The sequence below is a fragment of the Drosophila pseudoobscura genome, chromosome X (genome assembly GCF_009870125.1).
Source record: "Drosophila pseudoobscura strain MV-25-SWS-2005 chromosome X, UCI_Dpse_MV25, whole genome shotgun sequence".
Classification (NCBI taxonomy): Eukaryota; Metazoa; Arthropoda; class Insecta; order Diptera; family Drosophilidae; genus Drosophila; species Drosophila pseudoobscura.
This window is the reverse complement of record NC_046683.1, coordinates 66,075,404-66,094,397: the sequence shown is the minus strand read 5'-3', so window position 1 is coordinate 66,094,397 and position 18,994 is coordinate 66,075,404. Positions and strand designations below refer to the sequence as shown.

At 47.8% G+C, this 18,994-nt stretch overlaps 2 protein-coding genes across 8 annotated transcripts in view; both read left to right on the top strand.

Annotated features, from left to right (window-relative positions):
- The window catches only part of trh (PAS domain-containing protein trachealess), a 30,595-nt gene extending 12,443 nt beyond the window's left edge, over positions 1–18,152 (top strand). Inside the window, exons 1-10 of one of the 7 annotated variants that reach the window (XM_015186959.2) lie at positions 5,810–6,754; positions 10,131–10,366; positions 12,974–13,041; positions 13,157–13,460; positions 13,621–13,742; positions 14,073–14,168; positions 14,791–14,984; positions 15,049–15,155; positions 15,241–15,388; positions 15,464–18,152. In XM_015186959.2, the coding sequence (XP_015042445.1) occupies positions 6,507–6,754; positions 10,131–10,366; positions 12,974–13,041; positions 13,157–13,460; positions 13,621–13,742; positions 14,073–14,168; positions 14,791–14,984; positions 15,049–15,155; positions 15,241–15,388; positions 15,464–16,898 (2,958 nt within the window). In that variant the 5' untranslated portion in view covers positions 5,810–6,506 and the 3' untranslated portion in view covers positions 16,899–18,152. Of the gene's footprint in view, positions 1–5,809; positions 6,755–10,130; positions 10,367–12,973; positions 13,042–13,156; positions 13,479–13,620; positions 13,743–14,072; positions 14,169–14,790; positions 14,985–15,048; positions 15,156–15,240; positions 15,389–15,463 lie in introns of those variants that run through there. The other 6 variants (XM_001354215.4, XM_033382201.1, XM_033382200.1 and 3 more) reach the window with 6 other exon arrangements.
- Positions 18,153–18,271: 119 nt separating this feature from the next.
- On the top strand, positions 18,272–18,806 carry LOC117184404 (protein TonB-like). Its single transcript, XM_033381533.1, has 2 exons — positions 18,272–18,485; positions 18,571–18,806. Exons 1-2 carry the CDS (start codon positions 18,272–18,274, stop codon positions 18,804–18,806), a joined length of 450 nt encoding a protein of 149 aa, XP_033237424.1.
- The last annotated feature ends 188 nt before the right edge of the window (positions 18,807–18,994 follow it).

The following is an 18,994-nucleotide window of genomic DNA, read 5'->3' as shown; positions in this document are numbered from 1 at the left end:
GAGCAGCGCGACAGCAAAAGGGAGCCTCAGCCTCCCTTCAAGAGAGAGGGTATGGGACGGGGTATATTCGGCAGATTGAATAGAGCAATATTTACGAATGGGTGGGTATGTCTCGGGTATTTTAAGGTAAACACTCACACTGTAAAATGCATATTCCCACTGTAATAACTCATTGAAGGGCTAAAAATATTATAATTTAACTCCATTTTATACGTATATTCTTGCTCTTAGCAGCTACCCATGCTCTCTTGATCTTCGACAGTGCAAGCTCCCACGCTCTTTACTCGCAAACAGGAAGTAATCAAATAAAAGAACTTGTCACTTACTTGTTCTCTTAAACGCCTACTATTTGATTATTGCATCATGTGGATCTCTTAATCTCTTCTTCTTAACAGTGCCGCTCTCCAAGCTGTTAAGTGACGAGTGGCTGCGGGAAAGCAAAATCCACAAGTGCTCCATTTCCTTGATATTTTGAATGTTTTTCATGAATTTCCATTACTTTGTCACTTCACTAACACTAAATTAATGTTTTTGAATAATTTAAAGCAATTTCCACGTAGACTTAGTAGTTTTTATGCAAATTAGTTGATCTCCGCGTCAGCTCTCACTGCATACTGTTAACATTTCCGCTCTTTACGCTGTTAGCTGCTACTCTCTTCGCAGAAGGGCGCCCTTTACATTAGTTTTAGTGGAATGAGAAAAGAGAAAGAAGTTCACTGTAACAGGTGCGCTTTGGGACTGGGTGGCGGTGGCTCTCCTGCTAAACACTGCTGCTCTTCTGTTAACACTAATGTTGAGGGTGTCTTGAGACTAAATGTAAATGTACATATGTACATGTGATGGTAGTTGGTCCGCCCTCTCTCTGAGATTCTCTATGCCTTGTATGTATGGATCTTAGTATCGAGACAGAGTTTTAGCAGAGTTGCGCGGGAGTAAGAGATTTCTGCGGTTGACAGCTAGGGCGCCTCTCTTCTTTTCATTTCTTACAGAAGCTCTTGTGGTCGATCACATGATTTCTGTTTACTTTTTTTTTGCTACTCCTTGTACTACTGCATCTGCCTCGCCGCACTGCACCTACTCCTCGTGGGCACCTCTGCCGTCTTCTCATTCGTTTTTTCTCCTGTGTCACGGTCATGGCTGCGGACCTGCCTGCCATATTGGACATGGACGTGGACATGGACCTGGGGACTGTCCTCGTTCGCGGTCGCGGTCGCGGTCGGTCCCCTACTCATCCATCGCTCATCGTACTCCCATCGATTGTGCACTAGTTTATGGCCTGATTCCCGACACAGTTTCGGAAGGTGCAAGAATATTAATTAATAATTCCGATCACAACTGAACACTTTCGTGTTTGCCGCTGACTTACGAGTAAATGCGATCTTCGTTCGACGGGGTCTGCGGTACGGTTTGGCATGCGAATTATTTAGCTAAATACCAGAAAAGTGAGCGAACAGCAGCAAAGGCAGCAACGAGCAAGGATAGAGAGAGGCGACCGCGTGATACCCTCAAAGCGGGAGGATACCATGACTTACAGACGACGTTTGCAGCGCAGCGAAGAGTCTCCCACAGAAGCTCCCCCAAGAGTATCTAACGCCGCGGTTCTCCGAGCGAATCTCTTGAATTTTCTACTCTTTCCACCACTTTTGTCGTTTATTTATTGCCTCTAGAAGCAAATGTCAACGATCGCTTTCGAACGGATCAATCAGTGGAAAAGTTGTGAAAACTTAGTACAAATAAATTATAGCAACGTCAGAATGCCACTTTCCCAATCCTTTTTCCCATTAAAAATAGTGAGAAAGAAAGTTATTCTTACGGCAGTTCATCATTTTGTTAAGAAAAAGTTATTACCCTTCTGGAAAGTGGTAAGAGTGGGGCTGAGAGCAGAGTATACTTCATCAGAAGCACGCACAATTACGATAAGGATCACGCTCCCGAACTGCACTTCTCCGATTTCATTTCATTTGGTCTTTTTCCTCTGATTCTGATTCTGATTCCGATTCTGCGTCTGCTTCTGCCTCTCTCTACCTTTGTCACTCCTCCTCACTCTGCCACTCTCTTACTTGTATTTTATTGCTTAATTGTTGGCCCTCTCTTTGTGGTTTTTGAATTATGAACTGTTTCAGGCTGTTGTTTGTGGTTCGTTTTGTTTCTTGTTTTTGTTTTTGTGTGTGTTTGCCGTGTGGTGTAACACAATCGAGAAACAGTTAGCCAGCGGCCATAAAAACCCAAGCAGTAAGAGAGTGAGAGAGATCTTACAAGCTGATAAACGGTTATGTGAATGCATTTCTTGTGCTACTCTTTTCGGTACCCCGTAGTCGGACAGTGAGGTGGAGCATATTGTTGCTGCTGCAGTGCTTGTTCTACAAGTGAGAAGCGATTTCCAATCTTACCCTGGCATTAACCTACCCTCAAATATTTCACTATAAAATCAGTCTTTCGTACTGAATTTTAGTTGGATTTTCTTGCCTCCCAATAGGTACAACTCAATTGGTGGGTATCCAGTAGTCGACCTCTGGTGCTTCGTAGAGGGAGAGAGAGAATGGTAAGGGATTTACAGTGGAATCATTGTGTTCTGCTATTTTATCACCTCGCGTCAGTTTTATGGAGGCTGCGCCTCGCCTCCGAAGAGAAATGCTGCAGGAGGAGGAGCAGGAGAGAGATTGTGACAGTTTTTTGATCGCAGTTAGTTTATTGCTTCCTCTCTCCTGGCTCTTGGCTGCCTCCTCGGTGGATCCTTTCTGGTTTTACCTATCTTATCGCTGGATCGCTTGTTTATCGATCATTTTCCAGGCGCCTTCAAAACGTTTCCCTTGTTTGCTTTGTTTTTGCATTGGTTCTTTATATTTTGTGGCTATCACGTTCCTTCAGAGCTGCTTGGAATGGACGCCTCGTGTGTCCGAGTAAACGTGATGGCTGGAAATGAACCTGCTAAAACTTTGCTCTCTCCCGCTCCCACTCTTCCACTTGCTCTTGCTCTTGAGCTCTTCGGTCTCCGCTCTCTGGCCCGGCCCGGCCTGCCCTGCCTCTCTCTCGACTTCATTGTTGCGGTTCTTTCGATTTTGATGTATTGCACATGGCAATATGTACGTGCACGTGATATGCGAAAGAGAGGCGGTGCCGAAGAGAGCGCCAGACGTGCGTCAGACACTTGAAGCTTAGAAGCGTGCTTCCTCTGCCACCAGCTAGCCCACTCTGAAGCCCACTGTGAACCCCTCTCCTTTTCATTCATAAAAGTCTGCTCCTGACTGGAATACCATTTTCTGTGGCGATATTTTCGAAAAAGGCAAAAACAAAACGCAACTGAAAATGAAACCAAATCCAAAACCGAAAACCGACATGAACATTCATGTCCCGCAGCACGCACTCGCAACGGCACGCACCTTTCGGACGAGCACCACCCACCCCCTTCCCCTCGGACGGAATCAGCCCACACGCATCGCTGCACGTCCATGTCCACGTCCATGTCCACATCCCATTGTCCTCAGGGCACAGAGTCCACAAAATCAGAGTCCACATGGAGTCCACACACGCATTACCAATTTCCGACCTACAACAGGAGTCCCGTCCCCACCCGAACGACGATGATGTCCAATGACGACGATGATGATGGTCATGTCTGCTCGATGTCTGGACGCGGACGTGGACACAGCTCTCGGGGCTGCTGCTGCTACTGTCTCTGGAACCGGAAGCGCGAACGAACGCATCCCACGTCCCTTGCCCCACGTTCGATTTTTATGGCGCGGGGCATGAATTTCAGTTCCTCATTCATTGTCCACCTTCCACCCGGCTTCAGCTCTTCTTCTTTCTCCTCTGGGCAGAATCCCCCTCCCTGCGGCCCCTGCAGGGGTCTGGTCGGTGGCACTTGGCACGTTTCCTTTTTAAAATTCACAATTGCCGCCGCCGTAATTGTGGGAGAATTCGCTACACCAACTTGTCTCACTCTCTCTCTCTCTCTCTCTCTGTCTCTCTTTTGGCTCTTTTGTCCCTCTCCCACTCAGGCTCAAGAAATCGATCACGTTTCGGTTTCTACACATGTTCCAGTTACGTTACGTTTACGTAATGGATTGAGGGGGGCTGGCTGGATTGCAAGTCGTTTTGGCCAAGAAATACACTTTGCTTTGCTCTAGTTTAACCCAAAAAGGAAATGGGATTTTGGATTTGGGAAAACATGAATGAATGAAAGCAGCGATATCGATTGTAAGTTAAGGATAATGGATTGACATGTCGATGATACACACAGGTGGATACAATACAATCTAAAAGAGGCTATCTTTTAGATAGTCTCCCTCTGTTCCTTTATGAGGCAACTATCAATTCGAACTCCAATTAATCCTATAGATACCCTGCCTATCGTTCCAAGACAGAAATCTCTCTGATCCTCAAGGCGTGATGTATGGATACTTTTCACTATTGGGTTTTTACTTTTTCAGTCCTTCAGTCCGCTTTAGAGAACGTTCCTTGTGGTGTTCGTATATCAATCATTGTCTGTTCGGCGACCCCTCCTCCAAGGAAGCACTTTTCATGTTTTCCAGCCAATCTTTTGATTGTGGCAAGCGCCATGGCTGCAAATTAAAAGGGTGTTGACTCTCCTTCTCACATTTGCTTCATTTGTGTGGTCCTCCTTTATTCCTGCGGTGGGGTGCTGTGGAGGTGCTGCTATACCAACAGCCACATAAAAGAGACAGCTTCAGTCTGTGCGAGATTGGAATAACAAAACGCCCCCATCCTGCACATCCTGCTCCTCCTCCTCCAAGGAAATCCTAGAAGACAGAGCTTCTACCTGTCCAGGAGGTCCAGGGGCCTGCCTGCTTACAGGATGCCAGGGGAGCGGAGAGCGGAGAGAGTGGGGCCAGCTATAGGCTGTTTTGTCGCGTTGTCATTGGCATTTCGGTCACATACACAAACACACATAAAAACCAGAAGAAGCATGCATGAGAAGGAGAAGGAGAGAGCGAGGCAAACGGCAACACCCACGCACCAGAAGAGCGCCGAGCCAGCGCGAGAACGAGAGAGCGATAGAGAGGCAGCCAAAGAAATTCCCAAATGTGTAAAGAAGTAAACTAATTGCTGCGCGTGACGGCAGCCCCAAAACAAAAGCTCCACCACTCCGCCACTACCCGCCGTCGTCCACCGCTATGCTTAGCCCCCCCGCCACCACATCTCACATTAGTATATAAACGCAAGCGAGACGCAATGATGGGCCTGCCTTCGCCCACCCTATGCCAGAGCGAGACGCTGCCAACCAGTTTACAATGCGGCGTCTGCAGCATGTACGTGCCAGCCAGCTATCTCGCTCTGTCACGCACACCCATGCAGCGTGGATGTGGACAGAGGCAGTGGGATGCTCTGTCTCGCTTCGGCGGCCTCATTTCGTATGCGCGCAATGTCGATTCCGATTCGACGGCACGTCACGTCCCGCCCATTTGCACGCACACACACACACACATACACACACACACACAGTCATGGTTTATGCTGTGCCTGTGCGACAGAGTTCGAGTGCGAATGCGAGAGAGAGAGAGAGAGCGAGAGAGCGATCTGGAGCGTGAGGCTGCTTAAAATGCTACTGGTGCCGCCGCGCACTGTACATGACCGAACGCTGTGTCAGGTGCTCACCCACACCCACACACACACACACACACAGAACACACGAATGTTCGGCTGGGCTCTTCGTGTCCCAGGGCCTCGGCTTCGTGTCGAGTCAAAGATGTCACCCCCAAAATATTGTAAGCGCTCTTTCTCTGTCACTCTGCTGGTGAATGGTGGGGCCTGGGCTTCGTGGGCAGCGACGCTGACGGCTGCTGCTGGGATGTACTGTTGTTTTTTTCCCTCTTCGGATGAGAAACGTGACTCTGGATTATTCTTCGCTCCGCCAGCAACAGCAACGGACGTAGACGTGTCCGTGCCGCATCGTAACTGTAACCGTAGCCGTAATTTTTTTCCGTGCCTCGTCATTCAAGTGCAGTTTCACGTACGCCACCGCCACGGCCCCCACGCCCTCTCTCTCTCTCTCTCTCTGTCTCTCTCTCCGTTTCGGTGCGTGTCCAAGTTCTGGGTTGCGCCTCATTCCGTTGCCAATATTCCACATCGGACGGAGACGGACCAGCGACGTGCCAAGTGCCGATTCCGGGCGATAAATTAGCCGGACGCGTCGATTGCCGCGCTCCTCATTTGAATTCCAATCGAAGAGTCGACTCCTCCGTGTCTCGTGCGTGAGTCCCCGTACCGGTCCCCGGCCCCGGCCCCCACGGTTATCTCAAAGGATAATTGAAGACACGTACGCGCGTGTGTAGGACAACAAAAGGATGCGGCACACGTCGATGACAAGGCACCACCGCTGTTGACCTTCAAAAGTACCCACAAAATCCCCCACTCAACCCAAGCCTCAACCAAGTGCAATATATAGTGAAAAATGTGTTAAACCCAGTGCCAGAACATCCATCGATATACTCTGTCTCTAAGAAGAAGAACTACCTCTACAGATCCTAAGCACCCATAAGATCGTTATGTTGCCATATCAGGCAGCCGTGGCCATGGACTATGCCGGCTATCAGCGGCAGCCGACGCCCGGTCATCCCGGCTCCCACATGGCCGCCACCATGGGGTCCTTGGGGATGCCCACGGTGCCGTTCACCCACAGTTGGATGGTGCCCGCTCAGGACCTCTGCGGCATGGCCCCATACAACAAAATGCCCAATCAGCATCAGCCGGGGGGACCCGGAATGCATGCCCAACAGCAGCCCATCGAACCGGGGTTAGTACGAATCCAGAGAAGGAACCTTAGAGGAAATTGGTAGCCATTCGAATGGGGAAAACTCTTTGAGTAATGGGAAACCTTCTTTTGCGGATCTATTTTCTATTTCCTTATAAATAGTGTATTAGCCTATTATTATTTCAATTAGCAAAAGCTTTAATCTAAAATCATTGGGAAACATAGAAAGTCTTACTTAGTTCTTCCCATTTATATTTAAGTACAATCTGGAGAGGATTATTCCTTTAGTTTCATAGATTTATTATCATGAGATGAAGAAATGTCAAAAATCATTAAGGATAACATAAGGTCACTTTTATTATAGAAATTCAGTTGAAACTAGTATCACCCAAAATTTTTTCAGAAAATTATATTTTCTGCTAAAAAGACACGATTTTTGTGAATAAAAGTCATACCAAATTATAGAAACTCTATCATAGTTCTCGAAACTACTATTGAGGTGACACTCTTCATATGATTGTTAGCCTATACATTTAAGATATTTCATAAAATTTCGATTTGATATGAAAACCCGTCAACGACGGGAATATTTTCAGTCAGTTCTGCAAAGGAAATTTTCTAGAAATCATCAGGAAACGTCTTGTCCATCATCTACTTCCAATTGGAGGCGATTGTCAATACGATTCCTGTTGTAATTTCCACGAATTTCGATAGCAAAAGGATATTTCTACCGTCCCGCTGAGTTTTAACAGTATCTCAAACACAAAAACAAAGTAGAACTGATAAAGCGGTAACGGTACTCTCTGCTCCTTCAGGCCATAAACCTTGACAAAGGACCTCACCCTCTCATATTCCTTTATGTGTCGCCTGTATTTCTGTTGTGTGAACCGAAGGATAAACAAAGAGAGAGACGAAGGACTTGGGTGACTTTCTTTCTCCCTTCTCTGACCGCAGTAAGCCGCTTAGGCTACCTTAATTCCCGGCTTAAGCCGCTAATCGAATCGAATCTGAGTCTCTATAAAAATATTTGCTCACCTAAAGCAATCAAGTGGAAAAGAATTACATTACTACCCAAAAAGGGACCCTTCGAAGATGCACAGATATTCTGTGCGAAACTTTCACACAGATAGGGGACACACCACGCACACATTCCCCTGAAGAGAGGAAATTTCTTTGGAAGCAATAGAGAGCTTTCAAAGCTCACCAATACTGAGGCGATAATGCCGATCAGCTGTTCGATTTTCAGGCAATTAAGGCTAATGACAGGCAATTTGTACGCAACGTTAGAGAGTGGCGAATTCTGTGCGAAATTAAAACGGGGCCGTGGCATCATTTGTCAAGGGAATGCAACCACCTCCCTTCTTGCAACATCTTTGTGCCTCATTTGAATGGCATTTCGATATTGATGATGTGAAGATTAATGTTTTTCCTTTTAATTTGCGAAAAAGAGGGATACAATCCCACTGCTTCACAGCGAGGTTTTTGAACCATATCGTTTTTATTTGGAAATCGTTTACGGCATGTACCTCTCAGGTACGAGAGTACTGTGTGGCATCTCTTTTAGTGTAATTTCCACACAACTAATTAAAATTGTTGCTCTTTAAACAAAAAGCAAGTGGCAGCAGGCAAAGGGAAAACTGGCTTGGCCCGTGGCAAAAAACCCCGCGCAGACGACGGCGTTTCTTTTTAATTATCAAAAATATTTTTATGGCCCCACAACGACGGAGACGACGACGGGCCGCAGTGGAGATACAAATCTCAGACAAGACGGAGACGTAGACGGAGACCGAGACCGAGACTCTCGGCCAAAGTTGAAGCCCCAAATCCGAAGATGAAATTTCAGAGCCAGAAGCCGACGCGGCTCAAATAAAGCCACACAAAACGAAGCTTCAAGCCCGGTGATGAGCGCATTAAAATAAATTTAAAAGACCACAAAATGTACAAAAATGAAGACAGCTGTCGTTTAGTTGTGGGCCCACACCGACTTCAGGAATGCCCTACCCAAGGGTCGGTGTTGAAATGGAAGTACAAATCGAAGGACGAAAGAAAGGAAGTTTTAGGGGTAGACAATTGATAGGAAAGATTCAAGAAATGGATTTATTAGGGATGAATGCAAAGAAATAAGAAGGACGTGGGGGAAATGATATGAATTATGAGAAGAGAAATGGATGTCCTGGGGTTTGATATGAGATTTATTGCAGGGTATTTTTGCGGTATTTATACTTATCTTATGGGTATATTTCAGGTTCATATCGAACAATCGTACTTCAATTCAAGCAGTAAATGTTTTGTAAATCTGTTGTGTAGTCTCAAAAGGAAAAATATGAGCTTTGAGGCATTCTTAAGAATGCCAAGAGAACTCCTCCTGAAATCAAGAGATGTTCATTAAGATTTCGATAAATTCTGGGTCCAAAATTGGAATCTTTCATTAAGCCTTCTAGCCTTCTATACTCACAATTGGCTCCTCAACTGTACCTCAACGTCAAACCGTAATACCCTGGACTTTTGTCTATAGCGCAGCAGAGATTTCACTGCAACGCAACAGTCAAAACAGCAACAATACGAGCCAACATACAACAAAGAAGTTGTCAACAAACGTAAATTATGAAGGCTTGAAGCCTGAAAGTCTCAAGTTTTCTGACGAAGATGCCTCTCTGAGAGATGGCCGCTCTCAGATAGCGAAAGCCGCCAGAAGGTTGCAGAGATCCATATCCATAACCATATCCCAGAGATCCATAACCCAAGCAGAAGCGGCTCAGCACTTTGTAGCACATTCAGAGAAGAGGAGGAGGAGGAGGAGGAGGTGGAGGCCGACTGTAGGACTGTTTGCAAGTTTAGTGAATGAAAAGTTTCCATGTATGCATTTAAGGAAAGAGATGGGACAGAGACAAAGATGCGGATCAGGGCGGTAGATTTCAGAGAGTTTCCAGCAGACCATAATGAAAATATCAGTTGGAAAAACTCTCACATGAAGCGAAGGGAAATCTCTTGGATAAATGGGATGCAATTTGTATAGCAGAGACAAACTGTCTGTGGAGAACAATTGCAGTCCTAAGACCTAGGAGAACCCCACACCACACCACACCACACCACACCATACCATACCTCTCCTCTCTCTCCCTAAAAGAGCGCTGAAAGACTGACAAATGCGTGGCAATTAGTCAAGAGCTCTCTGACACCATTCGATCACAAAGGCGTGGGTTGGCCAAACAAATGGCCGAAACCTCTGCGCTGACAGGTGTCCAAAGAGCTCTTCGTCGATCGTCGGATCTTCGAACCTATCCTCAGCTCTAGCATTTAGCCATCTCAGTGTCAGTGCCATTCGTCAGTGTCTACTTATGTATCTTTCATATTCTTTTGAGTAAATATTGTATCTTGCGAGTATGCCTGACAGTTGTCTTCTCTCTCCCTTGCACAGCATCCTGGAGTTGCGCAAGGAAAAGTCGCGGGATGCGGCACGTTCGAGACGGGGCAAGGAGAACTACGAGTTCTATGAGTTGGCCAAAATGCTGCCCCTGCCGGCGGCCATCACCAGCCAACTGGACAAGGCCTCCATCATAAGACTGACCATCAGCTATCTGAAGCTAAGGGACTTCTCCGGACACGGGGATCCGCCATGGACGCGGGAGGCCTCCAGCAGCAGCAAGCTCAAAAGTAAGTACAAGATCGAAAAAGAGAGATCTTCCATTAGCCGTTAAGCATTAACCATCAAACATCAACCATTGACCATTTACCATTAGCCGTTAACCTTCTGTGAAAGTCAGTGAAATTTTCCACTCTGCTCATTTGCATTTGTCGGCGACTGTACCCCGAAGGGTCGCCATATTGGCAGCCATATTGGATCGCGGCTTAGAGAGGAAATCGAGTAGAGAGGGGGGCCAAGAGGCCAACAAGAAGGGGAAAGGCGGGGGCAGAATGAGTGGCAATAAAAACCGAAAGCAGGAAACACATTTGCCTACATTTCGTGTAGCAGAAGAGGCAAGAGCGCGGTGCGGGTCTTAGCCTTAAGTGAAATCAAAATTTCAGTTTATTTTTTAATTTTTTTTTTTGTTTTCTATGACAAAAATTATGCTTGCGCACCTTAAATATTTTTGGTTTTGCAAGCAAAAAGTTTATTGTTTTTTTTTTTGTATGTTTTGTTTTGGGCTTTTGCCGGAATTTGCATAAAAAATCACTATTAAGCCGCAATTTATTTTTATTTGCTGCGCATGCGCGGCCATTTTGGTCAGAAATAGTGGCTTTGGAGGGGTCTCATCGTCTCAGAGGGGTATGGGGTAGAGGGGGTCTTCGAGCCGTGGGCGAGTGTGTCATTGTGACAGTTTGTGGAATTTCAGAAGGCCCCATTAAAGTGATTGATTTGGCTTTAACGATTTTGCTATGGAAATGTCGATGGAATGGGGTTTACTGTTCTTGAAAAGTGTACAGGTACAAGTCTCGAGAATTATGCCAAGTGGATTCGGGAATTTTCTATGGAATAGTGGACTTTTTTGTACCTCTTATGCCTGTTATCAGTTTCAAGCTTAAATAAAGTACCTCTGCTTATTTTGCTGCGTTTCCCCTGGCAATCTTTCTATATTCCAATGCCCCCTGACTCACTTATCAGTGCACAGAGCCATAGCCGTAGAGTTTGTCGACATTTCAACCTCCAGTTTAAAGCCTAACATTGAAAGCAAATTCATGGCGTGAATTTCCCAACACAGCAACACGGCAGCACGGCAACACGGCAACAGCAACAGACTTATTGTCAACCGATTCCGATTCCGAATCCATTTTCATGCCATGCCACTCCGCACTGGGAGCGCTCCACGTCATGCTCCAACGACGACAATGCATTGTCACGTCAAAAGGCATTCCACGACGACAGCCCACGACTGTTGGATGGGTCTCTGTCTCTCCCTCTCCCTCTCCCTCTCTCTCTGCATCTCAGACGCCATTCAAAGGCTGCCTCAGCGCTTTAGAGAGTGGGAGCTGCTGGCAGTGGCAAAGTGGCAGAGCCAAAAACGAGACAGGGGCCATCAAAAGGCCAGAAAGGTAGTCAAGGCACTAAAAAAATAATCCAAAATCAATGGGGCGTTATGTATGGACACAAAGAGCAGAGCAGAGCAGAGCAGGGGAGGGCGGAGTGGGAGCAACGCAACGCAACGCCTTCTTCTTCCATTCAATTGGATTATTATGCGAAACTAAACCCAGAAAACCCAGTGTTCGAGGGGGTGAGGTGCAACAAGCTGCGGGGCAATAAAAAGCACTTCAATTTGACCCACACAATCCACAAAAAAGGCAGAGAAAATATTTGGTAGGGCCACAGACTTGAAGGTCATTAAGGCCCCCCCACCCCCCTCTCATCCACTAGAAAACCCAAAAGCCCCGGGAGCGCCACATATGGCCAAAGCCAAAGCCAAAGAAAAAAGGCGCAAGCGGAAGCGGAAACTGTTTGCCAACTTATCGCGTTGTGGCATTGGAAATCGCTGGGGATTTAGTCGGTATAGGGCACGGGGTATGTGGTATGGGGTATGGTGGGGGGGGTGGGGTGTACCACACAGACAGCTAGGGCAGGGCCACGGCCACGGCCAGGGGATGGGATGGGATGGGATCGGGATGAATGTGCTTCATACGAAGCGATTTGCACTTGTGCGAATTATTACTTGGTCAAGCCCCCTCTCGTTCCCCCTCCCCCTCCCGTTCCCCTTCTCCCTACTCAAGCCATAATCGTAAAATTCTATAATTGAATTAAATAAATATGCTCCGGAATTGGGCATCGCATATCGGGCATCAGCTGAGAAAATATTGAGGGACGCCGCAATCGTACGAGTACTCTTTAGGATATTTATGATGCCATCCATGGCTTGTGGTCGCTCTATGGGTTATGGTCCTTGGTCGTTGGTCCTTGGTCCAGGTTGGAAGTGGAAGTTGTTGTCTTTGTCTGTCTGTGTGTGTGTGTGTGTGGAATGAGAGTGGAGTGGATGGGAGTTGCTCTGAAGTGTTGTGCTATGGTGTTACAGGGGAATGAATCATTTATGAGTTGGGTCAAGCTTTCAATGGGACGAGGGTGGGGGGAGGGGGAGTCCCGGAGTCCCTCACACATGTGACCTTTGCCGAGAAGAGCGTGATATTCCACTAAAATAGTTGGACGTTCGTAGCTCCTGCTCTCCCTCTTTCACTCCTATCGAATATCCCAAGTATTTACATGTTTTTCTCTTCTATTATCTCCCTTTCGGTTTTGTTCACATATTCACGCCACTCTTCCCACTCTTCGCATTGCAGGTGCCGCCATTCGACGCAGTCCCGCTGTTGATTTGTTCGAGCAACATCAGGGCACCCACATACTGCAGGTAAGTGCGTGCGCCAGAGCGGGATGGCAGCAGTGCTGGCGGAGAGCACCTACCCGCAGCCATTTTGTGCATATCATTACGCTCACGATTCCCCTCTCCCTCTCGCACCACACAGTCCCTCGATGGCTTCGCTCTGGCCGTGGCGGCAGACGGGCGCTTCCTCTACATTTCGGAGACGGTGTCCATCTACCTGGGCCTCTCGCAGGTGGAGATGACGGGCAGCAGCATATTCGACTACATCCACCAGGCGGATCACTCGGAGATTGCCGACCAGCTGGGCCTGAGCCTCACCAGCGGTGGGGGCGGAGGCGGCGGCGGCGGCGGAGGAGGCAGCTCCGGCAGCGGAGGTGGCGGCAGCGGTGCCGCCGGCCTGGCCTCCCCCACATCGGGCGCCTCCGACGATGGCAGTGGCACACACGGTACGAACAATCCCGATGGTGAGTCTAGTCCGAGTCATGGATCCCATCCCTCAACAAAATGGGATGAAGGGCGGGTGCACCGATTCCTGGGGGAGAGAGAGAAATCTGCTGAAGTTTCGACCATTCTATAATCATTCTGTTGTTTGCGATCTCCTTTCAGTGGCCGCCTCCATGACGCAGGCCTCCACGAGCGGCTACAAGGGCTACGACCGGAGCTTCTGTGTTCGGATGAAGTCCACACTGACAAAGCGCGGATGTCACTTCAAGTCCTCCGGCTACCGGGTGAGTTTCCCAATCCTTGCTCTCAATCCTAGCTCCACCTCGAGCTGAGATTTCTCTCTGTCGCTCTCTCTCTCTCCCAGTGAGCCTCTCTGGTTCTTTCTTTCAGTTTCTTCATTTACCATTATGTAGCAGTAGAGCTAACTGTACTTCTTTTCGGTTGTATTTTGTGTATTTCCTTGGGGCTAAGCGGTCTTTTATGGGCTGTTGTACGGGGAGTGTGAGCGACTGTGAAAGACTAACCCATAGAGAAAGCTGTTTTTGTTGTGTGTGTAGCATTCTTGTGCATTACCTGTTTTACGTATTACCATCCCATCCACTGCTTATCTACAGGCCAGCGATGCAACCAGCAATTGCAACAACGCTAACGCTAATAATAACGCTAACAATAACGCTAAAAACGTTAAGAATCCGGGCTCAAACTATTCGGTACGTATCAATTGAAATCAGTACAAAAACAAACAAAAAAAAACCAAAAAAAAACAAAATTTAAATTTAAATTAAAAAACATAAATGAAATGCAAGGCAAAATCAAAACTATTTTGAGGACTGCGTTCGTTTTTAAGTTTTATTCTATTTCGGCCATATATTTTTTGTGTTTGCAAAAGAACAAACGAACCACTGACTGATTTTAGATTGATCAGTATCGAATAACTATAGTGCGGAAGCAGCATTCAACCTTCAACCATCCATCAATCAACCATCATTCAAGCAATCACACAGCTATCATTGCGATCGTACTGCCACCTTCAACATTCTGCACTTCCCACTCATCATATATCTAGGATCAACGCGGTATGGGATGGCAGAGCTTCTCGAACTCTCCTCTCCCAATGTGCACCGAAATATTCCCCGAAAAAATCAAAATGAAACAAATCGGAACCAGGTCTTGCAATCCTCTGTAAAGCTTCTTCCCACTCTGGCAATCCTTCTATAGCGATAAGCCTTGCATCCGCCTCCATCATGACAGATCCCGAACTCCATTGATCTCTGAGCACCGTCCGATCCAATATCTAACCCAAGGACCGCCTCCTCTTTCGTGCCTTTACAGGTCGTCCTGCTCCTCTGCAAGCTCCGGCCCCAGTACACATTCTCGCACAGCCGCAAGTCGCAGCCTCCGCTCCTGGGCATGGTGGCCCTGGCCATTGCCCTGCCACCGCCCTCTGTGCACGAGATCCGCCTGGAGTGTGATATGTTCGTGACACGCGTGAACTTTGACCTAAAAGTAGCTCACTGCGAGCCAAGGTAAGCCTTCACTTGGACGCTATGCTCTGGCAACCTCCTCTAACTGTCTCTGTTCTCTGTTTAGGGTGTCCGATCTACTGGACTATACGCCCGAGGATCTGGTGAACAAGAGCCTGTATTCCCTGTGCCATGCGGAGGACGCCAACCGACTGCGCAAGAGCCATTCGGATTGTAAGTACCAGCTTTCCTGTACTTGGAGATGGATTCCAGCACTAACCTAACCCCCTACCAATTTGCCTCCTTTTCCCTGGATCAGTGATCGAAAAGGGCCAAGTGCTGACGGGCTATTACCGACTGATGAACAAGAGTGGAGGCTACACCTGGCTCCAGACATGCGCCACCGTCGTCTGCAGCACCAAGAACGCCGATGAGCAGAACATCATTTGCGTCAACTATGTGATCAGGTAAGTGGCACATACAGGAACATACCCAAGCCTGACAGCCGACTAAGACCTGCTGTTTCTCTCTTTCTGTCATAGCAATCGGGAGAACGAGAACCTCATCCTGGACTGCTGCCAGCTGGAGCCGAGCATGGACAGCATCAAGAACGAGGAGGGACTGGGCAATGACAAGAGCAGCGGCTCCCCGGGAGGCGATGCCGCGGGCGATGGCAATGGCCATTTGAGTGCCGGGGAAATGAAGCTGACGGACTCGAAGTCCGACCCGGAGGGACACTCGCACCGCGGACGAGGACGCAGTGCCACAGCCTCGCATGGCAGCAGCATGAGCAGCCTGTCCCTGATCAAGGACAGCCCAACGCCGCTGGGAGTGGAGATTGAGGCGGGTGTGGGCGTCCTGCCAGCCACTGTGGCCACGCCAGTTCCCGCCCCAACGCCCGTTGGCAGCACGACGAGTGGTGGGACCACAACCAAGCGAAAGAGGAAGACCAAGGCGGCACAGCAGGCGGAGGAGGAGCAGGTGAATGTCGAGCAGCCGATGGCCAAGCTACCGGCCATGGAGGAGTCTCAGCCAAGGAGTCGCCTGCCCTCCATTGTGGACGAGCCTGCAGCCGATTCGGCAGTCAAGGATCTGGAGCACGCGATGTCCAAGCACCTGCCATCACCAGTGTCTGTGTCCGTGGCCGTGTCGCAGCCGAGCACCGACTTCAGTGCGGATTCTCTCATCAAGCAGCAGCACCAGGCGCACCAGCAGCAACAGCAGCAGCAGCAGCAGCAACAGCAGATCGATCCCAACGAGAAGAGCAGCACGATCCAGTGGATCGGAACGCCCTACCAACAGCCACCCGCCCCCATGCCGGCCACGGCCCTGCTCCGGCAGCTGTACGCCAATCGGGAGAGCGTGATCCGGGCGACGGCCCGACAGACGCCCACTGGAGTCGGTCCCGGGGTGTTCTACGGCGAGCAGCAGACGGGTCCGCTGCCCACGCCGCCTGGCAGCGAGTCCTCATACGAGAACCAATACCTGCAGCTCCACTCAGCCGCCTCCGCCGCCGGGGTGCATCCCCAGAAGAGCTCGTCCGATGCCTTCACCAATCTGGTGTCCACCTACGGCGGCTATCACAGCTCCATTGACTACCACAACGCCATGACGCCGCCCAGCTCTGTCTCCCCGCGAGACTCCAACAACTCCGGCAAGGTGCCGCCCTCCTCCGCCCCCATCCTGGGCAGCAACGGCGGTGGCTACGAGTACGCCGATCCCCTGCGAGGACAGTACGTGGCTCCATCCGTTGACGGCGCCCCCGCCACGCTGCCCCTGAAGCCGCAGGCATACACTGCCACGATGCACCCGCATCCGCATCCGCACGGTCATGCCACCAGCACGAGCACCACAACCACCGAGGGTGGCGTCACCTACAGCAACCTGGAGCAGGCGCAGTACTTTGCCCCGCACTCCAGCTTCCATCTGTACCACAAGGGCAGCCCGGCCACCGGCTGGTACTCCACGCCCTCCTAGGTAATGGACGACGGCTTGGGCCAGTGCCAGATGCAGATGCAGCAGCACCAGTCCCAGCACCAGTCCCAGTCCCAGCACTCTGCCTACCAGGAGCAGCATCATCCTCATCATCATCATCCTGCCGCTGTGGGTGGCGCTGGCAGTGGCGATCGCTGGGACTTTGTGGGGGCGTTGGGCAAGGTGGCGCGCATGTTCTTCAGCGCTCGCAAAGGGAATCCGGGATAGAAGAGTCCATAGAAGACAGCTCCAGCTGGACAAGGTATTGGTGCCTCTGTCCAGAGCAGGCAGATGGATCCTTCCTCTGGCACTCCTTAGAACACGTCTAATTAGGAACTTAGGAACACTAGCAGTCCCCTGAGGACTAAGAATTAGTCTAGAATCTAGAGCCTACACAAAAACATTCAATGTTGTTATATAGTTCTTAAGAATTGTAAATTACGAAAAACACACTCCTCTCTCTTCAGAGACAGACAGACAGACACTGAGACCCAATGAAATTAGCTGCAAAACGAAAATACTCGGCAAGAATGCAATCGATTAAAGAACCTAAACTTAACGAATCGAATACTTAGGATATGCACGAATGTAATACTAATACTAATACTAATATTAGCTAAAAACTAAGCTACATATACGACTATGTAGAGTGCCAGATTAATGGAAATCGAAAAACAGATCCCCCTATACCCCGTACCCTATACGCCGTACTGGTAAATCTAAAGTAATTGAAAAGCGACTCAAAAAATTGCTTGCAAACACTCCACACTGCACTCCATATTGTTATTAATTATTTAAATCAATTTTTTTTTTAATATACAAATAATATATTTTTTTTTATATATAAAACCTTTTTTTTTTTAATATATACAATTTTTTTAATATATAATAAACAAATAGATGATAAAATGCATGATATATTAATATACTTATATATACATATATATATATATATATATATAGTATATATATTTAAACATTTTTACAACATATCAAATGCTTCCTCCTTTAGAATTACGATCTACCATATAGTACCCCAGACTCGCTTTAGGATTCCATCTTTCGATTCAATGAAATACCTCTAAGAGTTCTGCTAATGTTCCACTCCTGTTTCTCCTCCTCCTACTCCTCTATTGTATATTTAACGAAAACAACCATCTATCGGGAAAAAAAAACAATGCAAAAACAATAAAAGTGTAATTAAATTTTTGTATAAAACACAAAGAAAGTTTCTCCCCATTAAAGGCTTAAAAAATATTGAATATGAATATAAAAAGGTGGTTTAAATGTGTGATGCTGCGCTTTCGGGTTTATCGTATCTTCAAGATTGTGGATGGTACAGTTTTTCGTCCTTTGTGGGGTCGAAGGGAGTTATAATGGACGCAAGAAAAAGACAATTTTCTTTACCATCGTTAACCTTTACGCTGACCGAAAAAGTCAAGAATAACCGAAATTCAGTGGAGCAACTGAGGGCCAAGCTGGCGGAAGACAGGTCAAAGGAGAAGGAGACCAAGGACAAGGCCACGAAAGAAGCCAACATAGTCCAGGGCAAGGAAAAGGCAAAAAAAACCAGAGCCCGACGCAAAACAAGTGAGTATAAAAAATCAATGGTTCAAAATCGTATCTATTCAAATGCTTGCCCTCAATCCAAAAACGGTTGCTATTCAAATTGCAGAGCCGGAGAAAACGGAAATGGCACAAGATTTTTCGGCCGGATCAAAAACCAAGCCAGAGACCAAACAAGAGAACAAACCCAAGACCAAACCCAATACCAAGCCAGAGACCAAACCGGAGACCAAGCAAGAGACCAAACCAAAGACAAAACCAAAGAACAAACCCCAGACCAAACCCAAGACCAAGCCAGAGACCAAGCCAAAGAGCACCCTCGAGCGCAAGGAAAGGCCGGCTTAAATTTTCAATTTACTTTTTTTTGTTTGTTTTATAAATTATACTAAATGTTTGATTAAATTACATTATTCCTCCAACGAAGCCCAAGATAACCTAAGATAAGTATGGAAGTTAACCTCCGGTCACGAAAGCTTGCATACCCTTGCAGGTGGACGACCCATAAATCTATTTTCACACATGACAACTATATC